At 33.1% G+C, this 26,061-nt stretch overlaps 2 protein-coding genes across 6 annotated transcripts in view; one reads left to right on the top strand and one right to left on the bottom strand.

The window, feature by feature from the left end:
- Positions 1-26,061, bottom strand: part of LOC114332180 (monocarboxylate transporter 13) — a 216,540-nt gene that overhangs the window by 133,221 nt on the left and 57,258 nt on the right. The window lies entirely within an intron of this gene.
- On the top strand, positions 455-25,551 carry LOC114332186 (uncharacterized). Its single transcript, XM_028281923.2, has 5 exons — positions 455-625; positions 753-829; positions 7,784-8,057; positions 13,270-13,396; positions 25,330-25,551. Exons 1-5 carry the CDS (start codon positions 595-597, stop codon positions 25,466-25,468), a joined length of 648 nt encoding a protein of 215 aa, XP_028137724.2. The 5' UTR covers positions 455-594; the 3' UTR covers positions 25,469-25,551.

The raw sequence follows: 26,061 nt of genomic DNA, 5'->3' as shown, positions 1-26,061 counted from the left end.
AACAAAAGTTACTTAAAATTAGTCAGTTTACCCATTTCCGGACTAATTTTGGACATATATTTTTTCACCCAAAAAAGGGGTGAAAGTCGCTCCCAGGGCAAAAGCACACATCAGCACAATATCACTTTTTTCTTTGACATGTAAGCTATACATATGCCAAATTTCATGCCAATCCAAGCGGTTCTTTAAAATTTAGAGCAAAAACCGTGAAAGAATGAACTATATGTTTAGAAAAAAATGTAAGCAAAATAATAATTTTACGTTTTGTCAAATAGTTTGGTCGAGACGTGTGTAGAGCTCACCTCGACAAGAATGGTCGGGGAGTTCTGTCGTATCAGGAGGTTTGGTCAGAGCGTGTGTAGTGCAGACGTTAAATGTTAAATTATCGTTGATTTTTAATAACTGATCTAAATATGGGAATTCCAAGTAGTTGTTCTTTTGTTATTCTTCTCGAGTTCAGGGTCAACCACAAATGACTTATACGACAAATATTGGTTGGGTCTTCTGATAAAAATGAGATATATCATTTATATATCTTAAGAGGAGTTTATTACCACTATTTGTTGTCCGTGCGTTGTCCCTATATGTTTTAAAATGCAAAAAATTGCTTTTTTTATTTTTATGGGTAAAGTTATTGATTTTTTAACATTTTTGGAAACCACCGATATTTTAACGAAGATGTGGTTTTCCGCAAACCAATAATACGAGTAGGTACTAATGGAAAATTAATAGTAATGAAAATATTTTTTTAGGTTTTATGCATCATGCTTACATAATGGCGCCATGGTACTCTAAAGATACGGTTGAATGTATAACGCCAAAGATTAAGGTAAGATATCAAATTCATATTTATAAAAACTTCCACATAACAATACATTATTCTTCTTCTTAAAACACCATCTCCTCAATAGATGTTGGCTACTACAACTGCAAACTCTTGTCTGTATTCAGCTGTTCAAAATGTATCTCTGTCCATTGTCTCTCTCTTTCCCTCGATCTTTCCTTTTACTATTAGTTGAACAAATAGGTACTTATTGTTGGTCAGTATGTGGCCTAAGTATGTAGTCGAGAGTAATACGGATTTTCTCGGGACACTCAAAGATCAAAGATCCAGGTAGCTGACTACTTTTTTAGTTATTGTAGACCTATAGGAAAAAAATCTACCTGTTTCCTGCCTAGAGTTCGCGTACGTTTTTTAATTATTAATAATTTAGTGCAAAAATCGCGATTTTTTCGATTTTTTGCACCCTCAAAAGCTAAATATGTAGTTGACATAAAATTACAAAATTTAATTTTTTAGAACATTGAAAAACTTTCAAAATACCGATTTTTTAAAGTTAAAAAGTTAATTTGTTGCTACGCAAACTGCAAAATAAGTGAAAATCGTTATTTGTTAATAACTTTTACTAAAACTACCTTAGAACTTTAGTGTTTCACCCAAAGTTGGGTATTGGCGTACTTAACAAACCTTCAAAATTTGAGACCGATCCATTAATTAGCTTAGAGTTATTCTTTTTTTTTATTTCAGAGACCTTTATTTTGCAATAAGATAAGACAGAAAATAATGAAGATATGGCAATGCTGAGTATGTCAAATGAAAGTAGAAGAGTTATAGTAACAAAATGTATGAAAAAAGATAAAAAAATAATTAATATAGTCAAAAACCCTAATGCCAAATTTTTTAAATTTTGTAGTTTATAAACATTTAGAATTACTTTAAAAAGTTGTCCGTAGAAACAATCTTTTTATATATTCGAAAATATAGTATTTTAACACGAATTTTCAAATAAAAAATTTAGCCTTGGTTCATTTGGGACAAAATTAGCCATATGTTTTTTTTAATTCACAGCTAATTTGTTTATAATAATTAAGGAACCTTATTAATAATTAAGGAACCATTTTAAAGAATGAGATTTGTATTTTTTTCTTAAAAAATTTGTACAAACATTGTACCTTCACAGCCTCCTCTACGATTTTTCAAAAATGTAGTTCAAACGATTACTAGGTGGGACCTACAAATCCACCGAGTTAAAATACCGAAAAAGCAATTTCAAACGAATATAACTTTCTGTATCTCCGGATCAACTCAATGGATTTTGATCTTTCTTTTTTTAATGTATATGTAATTTCTACGTACATTACAAATATGCAATTTGTTTATAAATTTATTAATTAATAAACAGTTTAATTTGGTTAAACAATCCTTGAAAAAATATTTTTTTTACAAAAATCTGTTTTTTTTTTAAATCATAGTATCATTAATGATCACAGAAAAATTTAAAGTACACTTTAATAAATAAACGATTTTTATTAGATAATTATTTATTGAAGATAATTTATTTATTAAAGTATACCTTAACTTTTTCTATGATTAATAACGATAATATGATTAAAATCATGGATTTTTGTGAAAAATAATTTTTTCAAAAATTGTTTAAACGAATTAGACTTTTTTTAATTAATAAATGTCTAGACAAATTGCATATTGCAAAAAAAATACATACAAATTAAAAAAAGAACGATCAAAATATATTCAGTAGATCCCGAGATATAGAAAATGATAGTAGTTTTAAGTTGCCTTTTTTAGTTTTTGAACTCGTGCATTTGTCGGCTTCCAGCTCCCCCTTCACTTACCACGACTAGTCACCAATTGAACTACATTTTTAAAAATTCGTGTAAAATACCAGCTTTTCTAATATGTTTAATGATTTTTCTACGGACAATATTTTTAAAGTTATTCTAAATGTTTATAAACTACAAAATTTCACAAATTTGGCATTAGGATTTTTGATTATATTAATTAATATTTTTATCTTTTTTTAATATATTTTGATACTATCAGTCTTCTACTTTCATTTGGCATACTCAGAATTGCCCAATATTCATTATTTTCTGTCTTATGTTATTGCAAAATAAATGTCTGAGATAAACAATTAGAATAACTCTTAAACTAATTAATGGATCGGTCTCAAATTTTGAGGGTTTTTTAAGTACCCCAATACCCAACTTTGGGTGAAACACTACAGTTTTAAGGTAGCTTTAGTAAAAGTAATTAACAAATAACCATTTTCATTTATCTTGCAGTTTGCGTAGCAACAAATTAACTTTTTAACTTTCAAAAATCGGCATTTTGAAGGTTTTTCAATGTTCTAAAAAATTAAATTTTGTAATTTTATGTCAACTATTTTGCTTTTGAATGGTGTGCAAGAAATCGAAAAAATCGCGATATTTGCACTAAATTGTTAATAATTAAAAAACGGACTCGAACTCTAGGCAGGAAACAGGTAGGTTTTCTTCCTATAGGTCTACAATAACTAAAAAGGTAGTCAGCTACCTGGATCTTTGAGTGTCCCGAACATGGTTTATTTCGAGCTTATTACCCTGGAGTAATGATGTTTTTATAACTTTCACTGTGTTGAAAAGTTCTCTTGCCTTGCCTATTCTATGCAGCACTTCTTCGTTTGAGGTATGCGATGTTCATGAAATTTTGAGGATTCTCCGGTAGATCCACATTTCAAAAGCCTCTAATTTGTTTACGGTTGCTGTTTTAAGGGTAAAAGTTTTAACTCTATAGAGAAGAGTCGACCAGACGTAGCATTTTGATAAACTTAGTCGAATTTCGAAGTTTATTCGAGAATCACATAGCAGTTTTTCTCGAAAGATTTTCTGGCCTGTTCTACACTGGATCTTGTTTCTAGATCAGGATTTAGGCTGCTATCGACCCAACACCCCAAGTACTTAAATTTATTGACCTCTTTCAGAACGTGCTTGTTTATTTTGCAAGGTTGAGGTACATTCTGGCTTTTTCGGATTGACATCACTTTGGTTTTCTTAATGTTTATTTTCATGTCGAACTGTTGCTCACAGACCATTGGTCCTCTTCCCGAGTCGTTGTAGAGCTAAGTCGGAATCAGCAACCAACACTGTATCATAGGCGTTTATGATGCTGTCAATGTTTACGCCATTCACCTTGACTCCATCCTTGGAACCCTTTAACCCACATAACAATGATGTTCGTATCATGTTCTAAGCATATACTACCAACATTCGTCGGAGTATATTCTGTTTAATATATGCGTAGTACAAGCATAGCATGTACCTTAAAAAACATTCTAAATTTCATGTTCTTTGCATATACTTTAAAGTATATTCTCGTACCGAATATACTGAGTACATTCGTGTACGTAGTAACTCGGAATATTCGTAAAAGTTTATTCTTAGAATATACCTTTATCGAATATTCTTAGCACATACTTATAAGTACATTCTTAACACACACTTATACGTAGACTCTATTCTTAGAATATACCTTTATCGAATATTCTTAGCACATACTTATAAGTACATTCTTAACACATACTTATAAGTAGATACTTTTAAAATATCTTAAAAATAATATGTATGTATAGTATAGGAAGTTTATCAACTTTTGTATGGTCAAAAAATTTAAACATTAATTGTATTAACGTTTACATAGATACTATTAAAAATTCGTTTTCATAATTGAAATGACTTTACCATTTCGAGTTTATCATGAATCATGAGTATTTTTATATCCTTGGAATTTGAATTTAGGTACATTTCGCAGAACCAAAACGTGCCAAACTGCACCACCAAAGGCTTTGACGTTGCCAACCGTCGAGTAAGCTTTTTCCGTCAACTTACCTTAACAATTCCCACTTTTATAAAAAAGACTTCCCTCCTGTTTACAAAATCTGAGAAGATATGTTTAATTATTTTCAAATATTTTGATTTTTTCTTAATATTTTACAATTTGGAATGGATAAGTTACCTTTTGAGTTAACTTTTTCCTTTTATCACCTTTTATGTTGAAAATTCCCGCAAAAAGGGAAATTTATCTCCGTTTGGCAACACTGACCACCGATGTTATTCCACAATACATACATTCATATCCCCCATCTGACCATTTCTTACCTGAATGGATCAGGGATAGGAAAAAACCGTAAAATATGAAAAAGAAAACAGGCATTATTTCATTATTTGTATCATCTATGGATCTATGCAGTGTTGAGGATGAAGACGAATGATGTAGTACTAGGACTAAAGAACATACATACAATATCTTTATTGTAATATCTTTATTTTGTTTGCGGTGCTTCAAAATACATAAAATATAATCTATTTTGGTAACTCATTAAATAGGTAAGTACATATAAGTATTATATAAATTTTAGTTACTTATGCATAGTTTAGTTTACCTAAATATATAATGATTTATATAAATGACTAAAATTTATAAATATGTACTTACTTTTTAAGTAATATTGTAGAATGTAGGTACGAACTACATTCTCATTTGCAATTAAAATATGTAAATATAATAAGTATTTGGTAGAACCAGTAGAACCTAAGATGAGATTAGGTGATGCTGAAAACATACTTCTAAACAATATAGCACTTGATAGCACTTTCTTAGAATATTCTTAAAAATATATATTCTTCCCATACAGAGATGTGCGGTAGTAGGTACGTTCTAAGTATATAAATAGAAGGTTTATAGCACTTCCTTGGAATATTCTAAAAAGTACCTTCTTGGTATAAACTAAAAAGATGTGCGGTAGTATGTTCTAACTATACACATAGAAGGTTTATAGCACGTCCTTGGAATGTTCTAAAAAGAACATTCCTGGTATATACTGAAAAAAAGTGCGGTAGTACATTCTAAGTATATACATAGAACGTTTAAGTACTGTAATGTAGTATATACTCAGTATGTGCTCTGCACATTCGCAATGGTAATTACGCATATTCTCAGTATATACTTTTTCTGAAAAGTATGTTCTATGAATCTACTAAGAACATGAAATTGTTATGTGGGAATGCCCCTTTAAATAGAAATTCGAAATAAAGATGAAATAGCAGGGGTGACAAAACACATCCTTGTCTAAGTCCCCTCCTAATTTCTACTTCTGAGGACACCTGAGTCACCTTCGATCTTAATTCCAGTATGTATAAGTTCTTTAGCAATTTGATGTCTTAATGTTCCATTTAACCGACTTCTTGCAAACGATCTAATCGTATGTCGTATCTTACTCTATCAAATGGTTTTTCGAAGGCTATGAAGCGTATAATAAATATTATGTCTTTCTATTTGTCGTAGCATTTTTGACCGAGCACTAGTAAACTGAACAGGGGCTTCTCTCGTTCCAATGGCGGCTCTGAATCCAAACTGATCGTCTTTGATGATTCTTTCGCACTTTTCATAGATTCGGTTATGTAGGACTTTTATTACGTGACTCATAAGGCTTATCAGACGGAACTCGTGGCAGTATTGTGGTTTTGGCTTTTTCAGTAATGGGATGAATATTGATTCTAACCAGTCTTGGGGCATTATTTCATGTATCATAAATGCGATTGAATAAGAGGACAAATGTTTCGATATTTTCTTCACTGATCAATTTCTAAATTTCTGTGTATATTTCATCTGGACCTGGGCTCTTGTTTGTTTTAAGTTGATTAATGGCATTTATAATTTCAGTTTTTAGAATTTCCGTTCCTTTGTTGTAGTCGTTCGATCTTCTTGGTTCTTCACGTATGCCGTTTCAGGGCCTTAAACAACGATTAAACACAGGAGATCAAAACACGTATAGGAAAAGCACGATCAAAATTCAAGAACATATAGTCCGTCCGCTATAACTTTTCCCATGCGGTACGAATCACTTTCAATCAAATTAAGTCAAAACATAAATTGAAACGAACGTCGATGTGTATATACATTTTGTATACTGTATACTATATACTACACACATCGGCGTACGTTTCACTTTCTGTTTTGACTTAATTTGATTAAAAATGAATCGTACCGCATGGGAAAAGTTATAGCGGACGGACTATATATGAGAAAACTACTTTGAAAACAATGATCAAAGTACGAATACTGAAGTGTTATGTATTTTCTGTGTTATTATATGGAATATAGGCTTGGACGCTCATAAAAGGTGAACTACGTCTTCTTGATTTGTGTCCTCATCGTTTTCAATAAATATTCAATCTATTGACTTTCAGCTCTTTGGTGGTCTTGTGAATCTTTTATTAATTTGTTTAGGATAGTGTTATTTTGGTATTGGTTTTAATTTTCAATGTTTTCTAGTAAATTGTATAATCCCTGTTCTCTAGAGACATATTCATTTACATTGTTGTCTTCTCGAAGACCAAAGCATTTGATACTGTGTTTACTATTAAGAAACACTATCACTGTGAAAGAAGAATACGGACAATTTGTTAGAATTAAACAAAGACAGAAAAAACTGAATATTTTATTTTTACTGTGTCTCTGTGGTCCACAATTGACCCATTGTGCATCTGCCCAGGGGGTTGTCGTCCTTAGCTCAGTGTACATCATGCCATTTCCAGGAAGGTGGACAATCGTAGGTTTTTCCTGGTCATTCTCAAGTATTTTTCTGATGCTGACTTACCAAGTTTCCTTAGTGTTACTTTGGCAAGTCTACATCCTGGCCTTTTTACCCATCTTTTCACGGTTTGCGTGTGGGAGCGACATTTGCAATTTCCGCGATTGTTGCAGTTGACCAGCCAAAAAGATCACTAGGTTCTAAGATTCTTAGGACTGCTGCCTTCCTAGCTAGCTAGTCAGTAATCCGATTGCCTTTATTTCCGTTGTGTCCTTTAACCCAACTCAGGATGATGTTGTTACCATCCGAAGATTGGGCTAGTGACTCATGACACTCCAATACTAGCCCTGATATAACACGTATTTTGTTGTAATGATTGTATGTATTTTATTGTACGATTTATTGTATTTTAGACTGTAATAAAAGAGCAAATAGAATGTGGCCAAAACTACACTCCACCATTTGATACGATGAAGATTACACATAGAAAAAACCAAATAAGACCCTTCTATTTTGTTACCGATCGTTGTTCTTTTAGACCTGGAATAGATGTCTGCCTTGAAAGGTCAATGAATCTTGTTTCAGATTGTTTCAATTCCAGCAATTTGGAGGGATTGGCAACTTGGAAAAAGATAGATAACGAAGTAACCGAGTATGTCTGTAAAAATAATTCAGAAGTAGGATATGGTAAGTATATATGTATATAACACCAGTTTATAGCGTCCTGCGTCTTCCGGTTCATATTTTCCAGCCACATCGATCTATCCAATCTCCTGGTCGTAGATCTCTGATCTCTCTCAGACATTGCTTTCTGGATTCCACTTATCCCGGTAGTTTTCGGGCTGCCCCTTTTCCTTCTTTGAGGGGGTTGCCATTCCATTATCAGTTTTGGGAATCGATATTCTTCCATTCTTTGTACATGGCCATACACTGCCGGTTTAACCTAACTTCGGGCCCTGGACAGTAGAGGTTTAGGGGCCCCCTTCATTGCTATTCGTGGTCAATTTTTTTAACAAAAAAACACATGCATTAACCTGCATTAACTATAAACGTTTATTGTAAAACCCATACATTTTTAAATATTTTAAAACGAACGAGAAAAATAGTAAACGTATAAAATATTCCAAAAAATACATTTAAAAATATAAAAAAAAACAGAAAGTTCTACAGAACAACACATGACAAACAAAAAAACATCTAAAAAATATGTAAGACAAATATTAGCTCACTTTTTTTTCTTGACTAGGCATTAACAAACTGCCATATTAATACTATCAAAATTCTTGAGCCTCTTTGACCTTCAATATATGTAAATTTATGTATCTTTATTCTTTTTAAAGCCAAAAAAGACCGCTCGCTTGACGTATTAGAAATTTGTATCGTCAAATAAACTTGCAGTAAAGTTAAAAATTGGCAAAAGTTGCCTTTACATTCTGGATGACACCAAATTTTCAAATGTTTATTCAAATTTTGGCATAACGTTATAAAATAAATAATTCCATTATGCAAGTTCTCTTTGGTTTCATCAACATCTTTTTTATATTCCTCGCATAAAACATTAATTCACTTTTTGACTTCTTCAAAGCTTCTATTACTTTCTTTCCTTTCACAATTCTTTTAGTACGTTCTTTAACGGTAAAATATTGCAAAACCTCTAAATTTTAAAGAACCGCTTGGATTGACATGAAATTTGGCATACATCTAGCTAACAAGTCAAATAAAAAAGTGATATTGTGCCGATATGTGCTTTTGCCCCGGGGGTGCTTTTCACCCCCTCTTGGGGGTGAAAAAGTATTCGTCCAAAGTTAGTCCGGAATTTGATAAACTGACTAATTTTAAGTAACTTTTGTTCTATAGAGTTTTTTCACTAAGTCAATACTTTTCGAGTTATTTGCCAGTGAATATGTTCATTTTTTCAACAAAATAACCACGCTTTTAGACGGTTTTTTGCAAATAACTCAAATAGTACGTATTTTGTCGAAAAAACATGCAGAACAAAAATATAGCCTGTAAATAATTAAAAACAAATGGTGTATATATCACGTTTCTATACCTAGTAGAAGCAGAGTTATAGCTAATTCCAAATGGAATACTTTAACGTGAAATAATCAAAAATGAAGCTCATTTCGGGGAAAATTCATTACAACTTATTTAAAGTGTTTAAAAAAAGCTTATTTTTTGTTTTATAAAAAAAATTTCTAGCATCAAAAGTAAACAAGTTACGCTCAAAATAAAGTTAGTCCCATTTTTTTTGGTAAAAAATCGGGAAAATCACCATCGGGAAAAACAGAAAAACAAAAAAATATATGATATTCAGAAAAGCAATGCTGACTTTTTTTGTTTTTCGAGATTTTTGGTATCTCTAACAATTTTTAAGTTATTTTGAAAAAAATCATATTTTTCAAAATTAAAATTTTTAAAAATTTTACTTTAAAACCAAATTTTTTCCAAAATAAGTACTTTGAATCGATGAAACTTACAGATCATATAAACAAAACATAAGTAAAATAATTTGTGGAGCGGTAACGATTAATTTCATTTAAGTTGCTAATTAGGGGGTGATTAGGTTGGCCAACTTTATTTTAAGCGTAACTTGCTTAAATTTAATACTACAAACTTTTTATAAAAACAGATATAAAGTTTTTTTTAAACACTTTAAAAAAGTTATAATGGGTTTTCCCAAAAAGTGCTTAATTTTTTGGATATTTCACTTCGAAGTATTCTATTTGAAATTTGGTGAATATGAATATATTTTTCATTGGCTGTAACTCTGGTTTTACGAGGTCCAGAGACCTAACGCGTACACCATTTTTTTACTTTTTTACAGGCTATATTTTTGCTAAGAACATTTTTTTCGACAAAATACTTACTTTTGAGTTATTTGCGAAAAACCATCTAAAAATGTAATTATTTTTTGGAAAAATGAACATATTCACTCGCAAATAACTAGAAGTGTTGACTTGGCGAAAAAGCTCTATAGAACAAAAGTTACTTAAAATTAGTCAGTTTATCCATTTCCGGACTTATTTTAGACTTATATTTTTTCACCCCCAAAATGGGGTGAAAGTCGCCCCCAGGGCAAAAGCACACATCGGCACAATATCACTTTTTTTCTTTGACATGTAAGCTATGCGTATGCCAAATTTCATGTCAATCCAAGCGGTTCTTTAAAATTTAGAGCAAAACCGTGAAAGAATGGACTATTTCCTCTATTTCGAATTCTGTCCTTTCACTTTATTGGATTCTCGTTCTAAGGTTCACCATAATCAGAGCTTGGCTCGATAACCATATTATTCTCTAGTTGTAACTCATTTTTCTATCCTCCTGTACACATATATTTGGTTTTCTCTATATTAACGTAGAGGCCCCATTTTTTGTATTCTCGAAACAGCCGGTATGTCATAAATGTTACATCATCTGTATTCTGGGCAATCACCACCTGATCGTCAGCAAAATGTAGTGTGTATAGTGTATAGTGTAGAGTCGTCGTTTAGCTCTATCCCCATTCCAGAACATGATTTCCGCCACTTATTCAAGACCTCATTTATATAGATTTTAAACAGTGTTGGCGATAAGCTGCATCCCTGTCGTAGTCTCTTATTCACTATGAAGAGATGGGATAATCTGTTATTTATTTTTATGTTTGATTGGGTGTTGTTATAGAATTTTTACACTGCTTTTATTAAAGTTATATTAATAGGGGATTTTTCCAGGACTTGCCATAATTTACAAAGTGATACGGTATCATATGCCTTAGTTAGATCGACGAATAGTAGATGTATTTCTCTGTCTCTTGCTAATTTTTTTTCGTTGAGTTGGTTGAGCGTGAAGATGTGGTCGATCTTCCTGCTCGGAATCCTGCTTGTTATTCGATCTACAAAGGTGCATTTTCATCTTCTATTAGAGTTTCTAAAGTTTTTCCATATAATCTGCTAAAGGTGCTGGTTACGGTAATGCAGCGATAGTTCTTGTAGTCTTCCTTGTTACCCTTTTTGTGAATTGGGGTTATCCATCCTGTTTTCCAACTTTCTGGTATGTTTTCTCCATTTGTGTAGTTGTTGAAAATTAAGGTTATTAATTTGATCAATTTTGCAGCTCCATTTGTTATAACTTTCTTTGGGATTCCTTGGACCACATGCTTTTTTATTTTTTAGTGATTTAATCATTCACTCAACGAATTCGTCATTTAATTCTACGTGCTGCAAATCTAAATTGTAGTGCTTTGGTGATGTATTTATGTCTTCCTGTCTATTTTTTTGAAGTTCTTCTTTGTAGCGGTTTTCCATTTCTTTAAATCAATAATTTGAGGGTTTGTATTATTTCTGTTACTGTAAGTAATGTCCAATTTTTGTTCTGATTTGTTTCTTTGAAATGTTGTCGAATATGGCTTTAGAAAAGTCTGCCATTGCGCTGTGTGCACGGCGGGTGTACTATGTAAAACTATGTAAACAATGAGAAGTTTTAGATCCGAAAATCTAAAACTTCTATCGTAGGTGTCAATTTTCTGGTTACAATAAAGCAGACTAGGGGGAATCTAAAATTGCATTTTGAATCAAAACGAAACCGTCTATTTTTATTTGGTTTCACGCTATACCTACTCGGGCGCAGAGTACAAAATGATCGCGATTAAGACGGGTAAACTGCTGATGTTTTAGTGGAATAAATTCCCAGCTTCGTCCGATGGCGTAAATATGCCTCAGGTTCACAGTTTACTTTAATCGTTATCGATATTCACCTCATCTTACCTCGTTAGAGGTCGCTTTGGTAGAATATTTATAGTATATTGTGCAACAAGTGCAGAAAGGTACTAATTTCTCACGAGTTAGAAAAATTGCGGTACAAGCGCAACCGAGTGCTGCAATCAAACGAGTGAGAAATTACCTTTCTGCACGTGTTACACACTATACTTTTTCTACAACCACAATTTTTGCTAAAAATAAAAATCACAATTTCCAAACGAAGATTTATTACATATAATAATAAATTATACATTTTAAACTGTATTTAATTAATACTAATCAATTTAAATTAATGCACTGCCTTAATTTGTTTGAATTTAAAGTATTTTAAATAAATTATTACTCAATGATGTCACATTTGACGTTATATTTATGCAGTCACGGATTTCCACCAGACCTACTTCATTCGACGTATCTTGCTGAGGTTGCTAAATCCTTATTGGTTAATTGATAATTATAAAATGTTTATTAAGAATAAAATTATAAAATAAAACTGTTGTAACTTCAATAATTTAATTTCTATTCGATAATTAAGTATAATTATTGTCTTACAGGTTGTATATTTGTCTATTACACTTTAACCACAGATGTAAACAGAATATGTAACGTTACTCAGAATGAGGTAGTCATTTGTAAAATACCAAATGTAAAGTTCAAAAAGAATGTGTTAAAGTTAAAGTAGCGAATTTTCCAAATTTCTCAGACATGAGTTAAATCGGTTCTTTTTTGAAAAGCACTAGGTATCAAATCTAATATCTTAAATAAAACCATTTCATGTTATAATTATATTTATGATTTTATTGTAGAATGTAGCACAGAAAAGAATTTTCCGGCACAGAAACGTCACTTTCCGGCACAGAAACGTCACTTTTCTGCACACTAATGTCATAAATGTTATATTGTGAGAAAATATCAACTTTGTTAACATAAAACTGTACAGAAAAGTGCACTTTGAATAGTGGTTGTAGAAAAAATATATTTACCACCGAGTCGGTGAGTTTTGGCTCAATTTGGTCTTCTTGCAAAGCCTCTTTGATAACGGGTAAACCTAGAAACACGTGTCAGGGGATGGCAAGAGACTCGAATTTAATCAAAACGAAACCGACTATTTTTATTTTCTTTTTATAAATCTTTTAATAAGTATTTAATTTTATTTTCAGACCTCTTTGAAAATTCAACTGCTAAGTGCTATATAGAACAAATAACGTACGCATTGGATCGTTGTGTGCCTCTTCTAAAGCTAAATACTACTATATACGATATACAGGGCCTTACTCAAAGTTGCAAGTATGAATTTTATTACTATTTAATTATTATATTAGTATAAGAATAATAATGTCATTATAACGCCACCTATCAACAATCCGAAAATATGTCCCGATTAGAAGTTACTTATTTTTGCATGAATCCAAATTTACAATAAAAACATGGGGTTCCCATATAATATTTCAATGATTTCAAAGGAGGTCATGTTTGGTATCAACCGATAGAATTTTGAAAAATATTAAATAAGTGTTTTCAGTTTTTTTATCCGAAAGGTATAAAAGGTATAAAGGTATAGGTTTTTTGGTAAAGAATGGACCATAGCTTAACGTTAGATTCCTGAGCTTAAAATAGGTCGATTAAGGCTAACTTACCTTAGTAAGAAAGTTGATAATAACTGAAATACAAAGTTAAACTTTTATTTTATTTATTCGTGAATATTTCCTGACAGGCATGTGCTAATAACACAAAATTTGATAAGCGAGGGTTTTTTGGGACGAGAAATCTAAATTAGTCACCAGAAATGATGAATTACCCAGAGGGCGCCACATACGTCTTTCAGCGCTCATTTAATACGTTCAATTTTTTTATCCCCCTCTCTAGATACTTTTTGAATCAAAATTTTTATCCTCTTGATATTTTTACTTAAAAAAGATATACTGCATTCTTCTTCTTCTTGAGGTTCCTATCCGTTCCGGATGTTGGCGATCAGCATGGCTATCCTAACTTTGCTTGCTGCTATTCTGAATAGTCCGGTTGTCAATGTATTAAACCACTTTCTCAGGTTTTGAAGCCGAGATATTCTTCTCTCTGGTCCTCTCTTTCCAAATACCTTGCCTTAAAGAATGAGTTGCAATAAGCCATATCTCCGTTCATGCCTCATAACATGGCCAAGATATTCTAGTTTGCGCTCTTTGATTCTGTTAATAATCTCGCATTCCTTGCCTATTCTACGTAGAACCTCAACATTAGTCACTCGATCCACCCACGAAATTCTCAAAATGCGCCTGTAACACCACATCTCGAATGCCCCGAGTTTTCTCAAAGAAGAATCGAAAACTGTCCAGGCCTCTACACCGTATAATAACGTAGAAAATACATAGCATCTGATTATAGAGATTTTGGTAGCAAGAGGTAAATCGTGGCTTCTGAAAAGAGACTTCATCATTATGAACGCTGATCTCGCTTTTCCTATGCGTTGTTTTATTTCACTTGAGTGGTCCCACTGGCTGTTTATGTTGGTACCAAGCAAGGTATGTGTAGCTGTCGACCCTGCATTCAACTTGCTAAACTTAACCGTTTTCGAAATAAACGGATTTAAAATCTGCGATGCAACATAATTGTTTTGATAATATCATTGTTACACCCGAAAAATAAACTTAAGAGGAAACAGTAGCGATCAACAGGTAGCGAAAACGCGTTCCAAGATTGCGGCTGTAATTTTGAATATTTTTTCGAGATATTTGGCACACGTATTCGTAATATAATAAAGAATGGTGGTACAGAGCCCAATTTGAAAAATATATTAATATGTGGAAATTACTCTGTAATTAAATACAATATTAAAAAAACGAGCCTGTACCGCCATTAAGAAGAACAAAAAAATACACGTTCTTCAAATAAACTTTTCTATCCGATGCCTAGATTTTGTGTTATTTTCGAACTACTAATGAAATAAAAAATTTTAGTAGTTCCAAAATGACACAAAATCTAGGTATCGGATAAAAAAGTTTATTTGAAGAAAGTGCATTTTTTTGTTCTTCTTAATGGCGGTACAGGCTCGTTTTTTAATATTGTATTTAATTACAGAGTAATTTCCACATATTAATATATTTTTCAAATTGGGCTCTGTACCGCCATTCTTTATTATATTACGAATACGTGTGCCAAATATCTCGAAATAATATTCAAAGTTACAGCCGTAATCTTGGAACGCGTTTTGGCTACCTGTTGATTGCTACTGTATCACCTTAAAGACAATAATTTCCAAAAATATATCGCAAATTTCTTCTAATGGAATTGGTGATCTTCTTCTTAAGGTGCCGAGACCGCTTGTCGATCGTTGGCTCTCATGTTGTGCAGCATATTAACAATCATTGTCTTATTTACAGCCGCACGAAATAGTTCAGTGCTAGTTTTCCCAAACCATTGGCGTAGGTTTTTAAGCCAAGAAGTTGTACGGCGGCCCACACTTCTTTTTCCCATTATTTTACCTTGCATGACAAGGTGAAGTATGTCATATTTTTCTGGGTGACGCATTATATGACCAAAGTATTCCAATTTGCGCCTTTTAACCGTGTTCACTACTTCGCAACTTTTATTCAAACGTTGCAAAACCCTTTCGTTTGTGACTCTTTCTACCCAACTGATCTTCAGAATACGGCGGTAGACCCACATTTCAAATGCTTCTAGGTTTTTTAAAAGCGATTCTGTCAGTGTCCATGCTTCAACCCCGTAAAGTAGTACTGGGAATATATAACATCGGACCATTCTTATGCGAAGTTCCAAATTTAGATCATGACTGCACAGGATTTTCTTAAATTTCATAAAACTTGTTCTTGCTTTGGCAATTCTACTTTTTATTTCTGTACTAGGGTTCCAGCTTTCATTAATATGAGTACCCAGATATACAAGATTACTTACTCGTTCAATTGAGTCATTACCGATTGTTACGTTATACAATAGTTATTATTATTTACGGCTGCCTGTTTACTAATAACCATAAACTTTGTTTTTCTTGCGTTGAGTTTGAGTCCATATATCGCGCAGAATGCCACCATTCGATTCAATAACGCTTGAAGATGTTCAATTGATCCAGTCAGCAACAAGGTGTCATCTGCGTATCTGATATTGTTCATAAGCATACCATTAATGAGTATTCCCTCTTTTGCGTTTTCCAAGACTTCATTTAAGATTGTTTCAGCGTAAAGATTAAACAACATTGGTGACAATATACAGCCTTGTCGAACTCCGCGCTTGATTTTTACTTCTTCAGAGCACTGATTCGCAACCCTAATACATGCAGCCTGGCCCCAATACAAATTTGCGATTATTCTAATGTCCCTACCGTCCAGACCGGTAGTTTTGAGAATATGTAGCATTTTTTCATGGCGAACTTTATCAAAAGCCTTTTCAAAATCAATCGCGCACATGAAAACGTCATGATTTACATCTCTGCATCTCTGAATTAAAACTTGGGTTGCGAATAGTGCATCACGCGTTCCAAGGCCACAGCGAAAACCGAATTGAGTACTTGAGATTGTTTCCTCAATTTTTCTATATGTTCTTTGATGAATGATTCTAAGAAACGTTTTCAATACATGACTCATTAGGCTGATGGTGCGATAGTCGCTGCATTTTGTGGCTCTGTGTTTTTTTGGTAGTACAACAAATGAGGATTTAAGCCAATCTTTAGGAATTTTTCCGCTTTCATAGATTAAGTTGAACAATTTCGTAAGTATCTTAATGCCCTCGACACCTAAAAGCTTTAGTGTTTCTACGTAAATCCCATCTGGTCCGATCGCCTTCCCGTTTTTTGCGTTCTTTATAGCGTATTGCACTTCTTCCTTAGATATTGGAGGACCGCTTATGTCATTTAGCGTTTCTAGTTCGCTTCTTTCATCATCGAATAATTCCTTTATATATTCTGTCCATCGTATTAGTTGACCTTCGATATCGATTATAATTTTTCCGTTTTTATCTTCGATTAGTGGAGGATTACATTTTTTATTCAGTCCTGCAACTTCTTTCAGTTTTTTGTGCATATTGAATGCGTCATAGATACGCTCGTAGTTCTCAATTTCTTTACATTGTTGTTTATGCCACTCTGATTTAGCTGATCTTATTTTTCTTCGAATCATACTGTTTAGCTTTTTGTATTCTGTCAGATTAGCATTCTTATATTTTCTTCTTGCATCCATTAAATTGGTGATGTAATAACATAAATATGAGAACTTGCGCAATTATTATGGTTTTAAGTTAATTTTTTGGGTATAACTACAATGATATTATGGAAAAATTATGTTGCACCGCAGATTTAAATGTGTTTGAGGAAATAAAAGTTTTGATTCAAAAAGTATGTAGAGTGAGGGATAAAAAACTTGACCGTATTAAATGAGCGCTGAAAGACGTATGTGGCTCCCTCATGGTAATACATCATTTTTGGTGGTGAATTTAGATTTCTCATCCCAAAAAACCCTCGCTTATCAAATTTTGTATTATTAGCTCATGCCTGTCAGGAAATATTCAAGAATAAATAAAATAAAAGTTTAACTTTGACACCCTGTATTTCAGTTAATATCAACTTTACAACGGTACACTACACTCATTAAAAACATTTATGAACAGGCCACATTCCACATCAAAATCAATGAAGACCAAAAACCGCAAAAATACGCTTTGGTAAAGGTATTAGACAAGGTGATACTATTTCACCAAAACTTTTTACCTCAGCATTGGAAAATGTATTCAAACAGCTCGACTGGGAGGAAAAAGGTCTAAACATTGATGGTGTACGTTTGAGTCATTTGAGGTTTGCGGACGACATAGTATTATTCAGTACATATATCAAGGAACTGGAGCAAATGATGAAGGAACTAAACCAGCAGTCAAATAAAATAGGTCTCAAAATGAATCTTCAGAAAACAAAAATAATGAGTAATGTACAAATAGTCCTGTCGCCAGGGGGGGTACAACGGCCTCGTTAATTCAGATGGACTTACCCAAGTTTTTTTTATGTATTTTGACCCATAGAACACGAATTTTTTGGGTAACAGTTGATCCGGATGTCGATAAGATTGTTATAGACCAAGAACTTGAGGAATCAAATAACAGCGATTTTTGGCAAAACAAAACAATATTTTGTATTTTTTGGGTCATTTTAAGCAAAAAATATTTCTACAAGTTTTTTAGTAGGATGCACAGTTTTCGAGATAAACGCGGTTGAACTTTCAAAAAATCGAAAAACTGCAATTTTTAAACCCGAATAACTTTTGATTAAAAAATAAAATAGCAATTCTGCTTAGCGCCTTTGAAAGTTCAAGTCAAATTATGTCGGTTTTGATTATTTGCATTGCTAAAAATTTATTGTGTTATTGTTAAACAAAGCTACAAACAACTAGTGCGTGAGTGATGTTTCTATGATTTCTCATTTAAAATCGAACGAGTAGGTAGAATAGGTACTAGTGCAATCAAGACTATTTCTACGTTACATGCGTTAAAACGCATGTAAAAGCACGGGAAACCCTACGTGTTTATAGCTTTGTTAAACAATAAAAAAATAAATTTTTACCAATGCAAATAATCAAAACCGATATAATTTGACTTAAACTTTCAAATGCGGTAAGCAGACTTGCTATTTTATTTTTTAATCAAAAGTTATTCGGGTTCAAAAATTGCAATTTTTCGATTTTTTTAAAGTTTAACCGTGTTTATCTCGAAAACTGTGCATCCTACGAAAAAACTTGTAGAAATATTTTTTACTTAAAATTGCCCAAAAAATACAAAATATTGTTTTGTTTTGCCAAAAATCGCTGTTATTTGATTCCTCAAGTTCTTGGTCTATAACAATCTTATCGACATCCGGATCAACTGTTACCCAAAAAATTCGTGTTCTACGGGTCAAAATACATAAAAAAACTTGAGTAAGTCCATCTGAATTAACGAGGCCGTTGTACCCCCCCTGGCGACAGGACTAAAACTAATCTTGTTATTGACAACGTCAGTCTTGAAAATGTAGACCACTATATGGGTGTCCAGAAACTCTACCGACAAACGAAGACAGGAGATTCCTCAGATAATTTTAAGATAATTTAACCCAATTCACCTAGTCCGAAAATGCTTCCTAAGGGAGCTAGAGCTCTTTGAAGATGGCGTCATGTAATTAGTTTTTCTTAAATACCTCCAGAACGCTTCTATTTAGAAAAACGAAAATTGGTATACATATTTACTTTCCAGAAATGAATCGATTTCATCCATTGCGAATTTCAAGTACAGGCCATAGGCGTCCGTTTTGGGTAGGGCAACGGTTATTTTATCGCCTTTTTTGTCTTTAATTTTTAAGCATTTTTGACTCTGAATTATTTAATTCTGAGTTATTCTAGTACTAAAAGGTACTCTTAGTTTCAGTCGATAGGATACACCGTTTTCTAGAAAAATCGATTTGAAAATTTTTCGTTCCTTGAATTTAAAAAAAAAAGATTAAAAAAAAAACTGTTTAGAAAGATGAAAACTGGTACATTTATTTATATTCCAGAGATTAATCGATTTCATTAATGGCGAATTTACAGTACCGGTCATAGGCGTCCGTTTTGGGTAGGTCAACAGTTCTTTTATAGCATACCTTTATTGTCTTTAATTTTTAAGTATTTTTGACACTAGATAATTCAATTATAAGATATTCAAGTACTAAAAGTTACTCTTGCTTTAAGTTGGTAAAATACATCGGTTTTTTTTAAATTTTTTTAACTTTTTTTTTCAAATTCCCAAAACTAAAAACTTTCAAATCGATTTTTCTAGAAAACGGTGTATCCTATCGACTTAAAGTAAGAGTACCTTTTAGTACTAGAATACCTCACAATTTATTAATCCAGTATCAAAAATGCTTAAAAGTTGAAGACAAAAAAGTTATGCAATAAAATAACCGTTGCCCTACCCAAAACGTACGCCTATGACCGGTACTAGAAATTCGCAATGGATGGAATCGATTCATTTCAGGAAAGTAAATACGTATACCAATTTTAGTTTTTCTAAATAGAAGCGTTCTGGAGGTATTTAAGAAAAACTAATTACATGGCGCCATCTTCAAAGAGCTCTAGCTCCCTTAGAAAGCATTTTCGGACTAGGTGAATTGGGTTAAATTGTCATATAATTATCTGAGGAATCTTCTGTCTTCGTTTGTCGGTAGAGTTTCTGGACACCCTGTATATCTTGGACATACCATCAAAATCGGCAAAGAAAACCAAATAGCCGAAATAAAAAGACGCATACAATTGTCTTGGGTAGCTTTCGGCAAGTTAAGCTTTATCTTGAAAAATAGAGATATACCAATGTGTCTAAAACGTAGAGTTTATGACAAATGTATCTTGCCTGTAACTACATATGGACTGGAGACCATGGCCTTTACAAAGAAAACCTTAGAGCAGCTCAGTACAACTCAAAGAGCGATGGAGAGGGCCATGCCAGGGATTAGTTTGAGAGACAAAATTCGAAATATCGACATTCGTGAAATAACAAAGATTACTGATGTCGCAGAACGTATAGCAAGGCTCAAGTGGCAATGGGTCGGACATGTTGCCCGAGATAATCCCGAAAAATGGACACAGAGACTAACAAACTGGAGACCAAGAGAGAACAGGCGAGGAGTAGGCAGACCGCAGAAGAGGTGGGCAGATGATATCAAACAAGTCGCGGGCAAACAGTGGATGAGAATTGCCAAGAGTAGAAATCGATGGAAGCAAATGGAAGAGGCCTATGTCCAGCAGTGGACGAACACAGGCTGAAGAAGAAGAAGAAGAAGAAGATCAACTTTCGTACTAAGCTAAGTTAGCTTAAATCAACCTATTTTAAGCTCAGGAATATAGGGTTAAGCTATGGCCCACTCTTTACCAAACACTCTGTATATTTCGCGAAATATTCGAGCGCGCTTCTTTTATTAAGCCCGGTAGTTTTTTTTATTATTAAAATTAACAAAGAATGGTTTTACTTTTAAAGATATTTTAAAGATATTCAAAATTTATCTTCTCGCTTCATCTTCTTTCTTCTTTTGGCCCTTTAATTCGTCCAATTTTGAACATAGGCTTCCCCCTATTCCCCCAGTTTCCTCCATTCGCTTCGGCTTAGTAGCTTAGTACTTTCTGTTTCCAGTGCGTTCCTCCTATCTATTTAATGTCATATCTTCATCTCATCTGGAGTCGTCCTTTGACTCTCTTTCCTATCCTGGTCTCCGTTGTTGTATCTTGGTATTCCACCTATTGTCCGTTTACCTGGCGTTATGACCTGTTGTGAAGCTCCATTTTAGCATGGCTATATATTGTCCTGCGTCTTTGACTTTTGTTTTATTTCTTACCCAGTTGTCTTGCTTTTTGTCTGTTAATTTTACTCCTTACATTGCTCTCTCCGTGGATCTTTGTGTCTCCATTATTTTATTCATGCTTGCTTTGCTCAAGGTCCATGTTTCATCATGCGTATGCCAAAGCCTGCTTGCTTCATAGTAACAGTATATTATTAAAATTACTTTGTTACGTTTTTGTCGACTATTAGTTTTTATTGTATAGTAGATAAATTTTTGTAATCCTTTTAAATTAATAAATAATTTACGCGATTATACAAGTAACTGTTATCCAAAAATATTCAAAAAGTGAACGAAACAAGCATCTCTGAATTGCACATTGTAGAATTCCCTCGTGTCTTCCTTGCTTCAGCATCCATCTGGCATGCAATTTTTAGGAGCCGTGGAGATGTTACCAGGAAAATGGTCCAATAAGTTTACAATTTGAGATTATTTTAAATATTTTTAAATATCTTATTACTTAAATTAAAAGTTTTGACTTGTTAAAATTTTTATTTGATTGAGTCAAAATTTCAGTCATTTTGCGGTCATAGTAGGTGCTGCTGTCAGTAATACGTAAAAATACAAAATTATATACACCCATACCTCGCTATACGACCGCTCTTTATACGGCATTTCGCTATAACGGCCCTCTTCAATTAAGGCACGTTTTCGATATACGGCCTAAAATGTTTCGCTATAACGGCTAGCTGGAGAGAAAATTTTTGAAATTTGCAATTAAAAAGAAGATATTAAAAAATATTTGCATTTTGAAAAAAAAAAAGATTATGGCCAGAATGTGTAAAAGTACACATCCTACTGAAGCAGAAGTGAAAATCCTTCACGAAATTAGCCCAAACATTTTGTATCTAGCACATAATCTCGGCTTTGAAGGTTTGAACGAACGAGATGTGCTTGATCTACTTGGGGCTGATAGGGAACCCGCTTCATTTGAAGAACTTATTCAGTTGTAAACAGAACTGGCACTTGATGAAGAGACAGAGCCTGTTGTTTCCAACAGCTAACATCAAAACATTTGTCGAAAGCTTTTCCTATTTCGAACAAGGAATAAATATCCTTCTTGAAAACGATCCTGGTGCGGGAGCACGCCAAATAGAATTTTATTTTGCTGACGTCACAAAATAGAATTTCATAACGGGAGAATCGACGGTTGCTAGGGAACGTGACGTCACTAAAATAGAATTCTATTTTAGTGTCGTCACGTTTCTCCCATTATAAAATTCTATTTTGTGACATCATCAAAATAGAATTCTATTTGGCGTGCTCTGGGCCCTGACGTCGAATGTATCGCGAAAGTTTCTCTAGGAATTAGCTGTTATAAACCACTGAAGAACGAAATAGACAACATGTCAACACAAATAATGTTGGACAGTTTTTTTAAGCCAGGTCCATCCTTACCAGTGGAAAATGATGACGACAGTCATCTGCAGGATACCATTTCTTCATCGTTCTTCAGATTAAAGCCATTTAAAAAAAATGTGTGCATACATACACATATTTTATGTAACATGAAGTTGTTTCATTTTTGTTTATAGATTTTTGTTGGTTTTTGGAGTATGTTACATTTAAAGGCGCATTTAAATCAAAGCGAACACGAACGAATGAACGAACGAAGGAACGAATTCGTAGGTGTTCGCTTGGTCATTCGTTCGCTACAAAGTAGGGCCATTTACATTGAAGCGAACGTTCGCATTCGTTGATGATCGGGAGTGCATATTGCCTGCAGATGTTTTTAAGATGAGCCAGTGCCAGTCACACATTGTGTTTAAGTTTATTTTCGTGTTTCTTGCTGGGTAAATTTTAATACAATAATAGCTTACAAAAATAGCAGGTAGCAGGTATTATACGCTGTTTGAGGGAGCTTAGAAAATAACATCATAAAGAACCAGCTTTCTTAAAATTCTTCCTCGAAAAAGTTACTTGCTCTTGATATTATGACTATATTATGTTCAAAAAATAAATTGTAAAATTGGTGTATCAAAATAAATTTGCTTTTAATTAATTTTAGCAATTAATTTGATTTGGTTACCTCATTAGTGTTTCTGGGTTGAAATTTATCCAATAAAAACATTAGACTTTTAAAAGCAAACCACTTCGAACCCTCTTTTTGTCTTTCTCGTCTAAATGATGCCAGAAGCTAATTCATTTTTTTAGTTCAGAGACATCACAATCCATTCCTATAGAAATGTTAAAACAAACATCAGTTTTTCTGTTTATTATTTTATATAGCTTCGATTTTGGGTTTCATAGGCATATTATACAGAGTGTCCCGAAAAGATTGGTCATAAATTATACCACACATTCTGGGGTCAAAAATAGTTCGATTGAACCTAACTTACCTTAGTACAAATGTGCTCGTAAAAAAAGTAACAGCCCTTTGAAGTTACAAAATGAAAATCGATTTTTTTCAATATATCGAAAACTATTAGAGATTTTTTATTGAAAATGGACATGTATCATTCTTATAGCAGGAACATCTTAAAACAAAATTATAGTGAAATTTGTCCACCTCATAAAAAAATTATGGAGATTTTGTTCCCTTAAACCCCCCAAACTTTTGTGTACGTTCCAATTAATTTATTATTGTGGTACCATTAGTTAAACACAACGTTTCTAGAACTTTTTTGCCTCTTAGTATTTTTTTGCTAAGGCACTTGTTATCGAGATATGGCTTCTTTTTCAATATATTTACGTAAAAATTTTTTGGGGGTTTTGTTCCTTTAAACCCCCCAAATGTTTGTGTACGTTCCAGTTAAACTATTATTGTGGCACCATTAGTTAAACACATTGTTTTTAAAACTTTTGCCTCTTAGTTTTTTTTAATAAGTTACCTTTTATCGAGATGTAGCTTCTTTTTCAAAATATACCTAAAAATGTAAATTATAAATAAATTTTCAGATTATTAACAGGTCTCTATATTCGTACTTAACCATATACAAATATGTGGTGGATTCGACAAATATTCAAAATATCTCGATAAACACTGACTTATCGAAAAAGTACTAAGAGGCAAAAAAGTTTTAGAAACATTGTGTTTAACTAATGGTGCCACAATAATAATTTAATTGGAACGTACACAAAAATTTGGGGGGGGGTTTAAGGGAACAAAACCCCCATAAAATTTTTATGGGGCGCACAAATTTCACTCTATTTTTTTTTAAGATTCCGCTGCCATAAAAATGCCACATGTCCATTTTCAATAAAAAATCTCTGGAAGTTTTCGATATATGAAAAAAAATCGATTTTCATTTTTTAACTTCAAAGGGCTGTAACTTTTTTTGTGTACACTATTGTATATAGGTAAGTGAGGTTCAATCAACCTATTCTTGACTCCAGAAGGTGTGGTATAATTTATGACCAATCTTTTCGGGACACCCTGTATACTGCAAAATTATGTTTTTACAACTACACAATAAACAACCCTCTCAAACTAATGTTTGTAAATAAATTAAATCAGCACTTCTAAACGAATTCGTTCGCTACCGTCTATCCACTGTCCACATTGAACAACGATTTCCTTTGATGATTCGCTAACTTACCGACATCGGTTGGAACATGTGAGAATGCGAACGAATTCGTTCGGTCGTGCTCGATTCGCTGTACAAATACAATAAAGTTAACGAACGAATTCGTTCGTTCGTTCGTGTTCGCTTTGATTTAAATGCACCTTAACATATTTAACAAATTTGGAACCGATCCCATTGAATTTATATGAATTTGTATTAGAATAATTGATTCGTTATCGAATTTGGCCGCTTTTCGCTTTGCGGCCAAGCTTTGTGGAACGTATCTCGGCCGTAAAGGGAGGTATGGGTGTATTTGATAATTTATTTACAATCATTTATAATTTGTAGTCTGAAAATGATGATTTCAAATTAGATTTTTGTAGGAATTCTGAAGAGTTTTCCACCTGTTTCATAAAGGACTTGAGAAAATCATGTTCTGAAAAAGTAATTGAAATGGCATCCACCTTAATCAAGATCGTGGAGTCACATTTATGTCCTAAGAAAGATGACAAATTGGTTTAAAGGAGCGGGTTACGAATTTGGGTTTTATTAGATAATGTAGTAGAATTGTTGCGAAAACTTGAATAAAATATATCGATATTTAAGATATTTTGATTTCCTGATAACTACAGATCTATGTATGTACTTTTTGTATAGCGGAGAAGAAAAAGCTTCAACAGGTACAATCAAATTTATACTGGATACTAGTGTGTATAAAATGTACTTGTGCAGTACTGCATACTAGACTCTCCCATCCGTTCCCTCGACTAAGTACTCACTGCAATATTCACACTCTTAGGCCGTCCGCACATGGGTCGACTCTCGAAGTAGTCGACTTGATTATAGTCGCGTAGATCTCTCCCCGCCACTCAAGTTTCTTTGTTGTGCCATTGAGCTCCGTAGACGGGGCGTTTAGGATTGCAAATCTTCTAGTCTTATACGACTCTCGTCCCTTGCGATCGGTAGCGCACGAGAAATTTTGAGTGAGACGCACGTTTCCAGTCATGAAGGTAGTTTATTTTATTTGTTTCTTTCGTTTCTTGTTTTTTTTTTTTCGCAAAATTAAATTTTAGTTTTTTATTTAAAGATCGGTGCATGTTTTGTTCGTTGATTGT

Source organism: Diabrotica virgifera, chromosome 8, assembly GCF_917563875.1.
Source record: "Diabrotica virgifera virgifera chromosome 8, PGI_DIABVI_V3a".
In the NCBI taxonomy this organism is placed as follows: Eukaryota; Metazoa; Arthropoda; class Insecta; order Coleoptera; family Chrysomelidae; genus Diabrotica; species Diabrotica virgifera.
The sequence above is the reverse complement of the archived record's forward strand: the minus strand, read 5'-3'. Positions and strand labels throughout refer to the sequence as shown.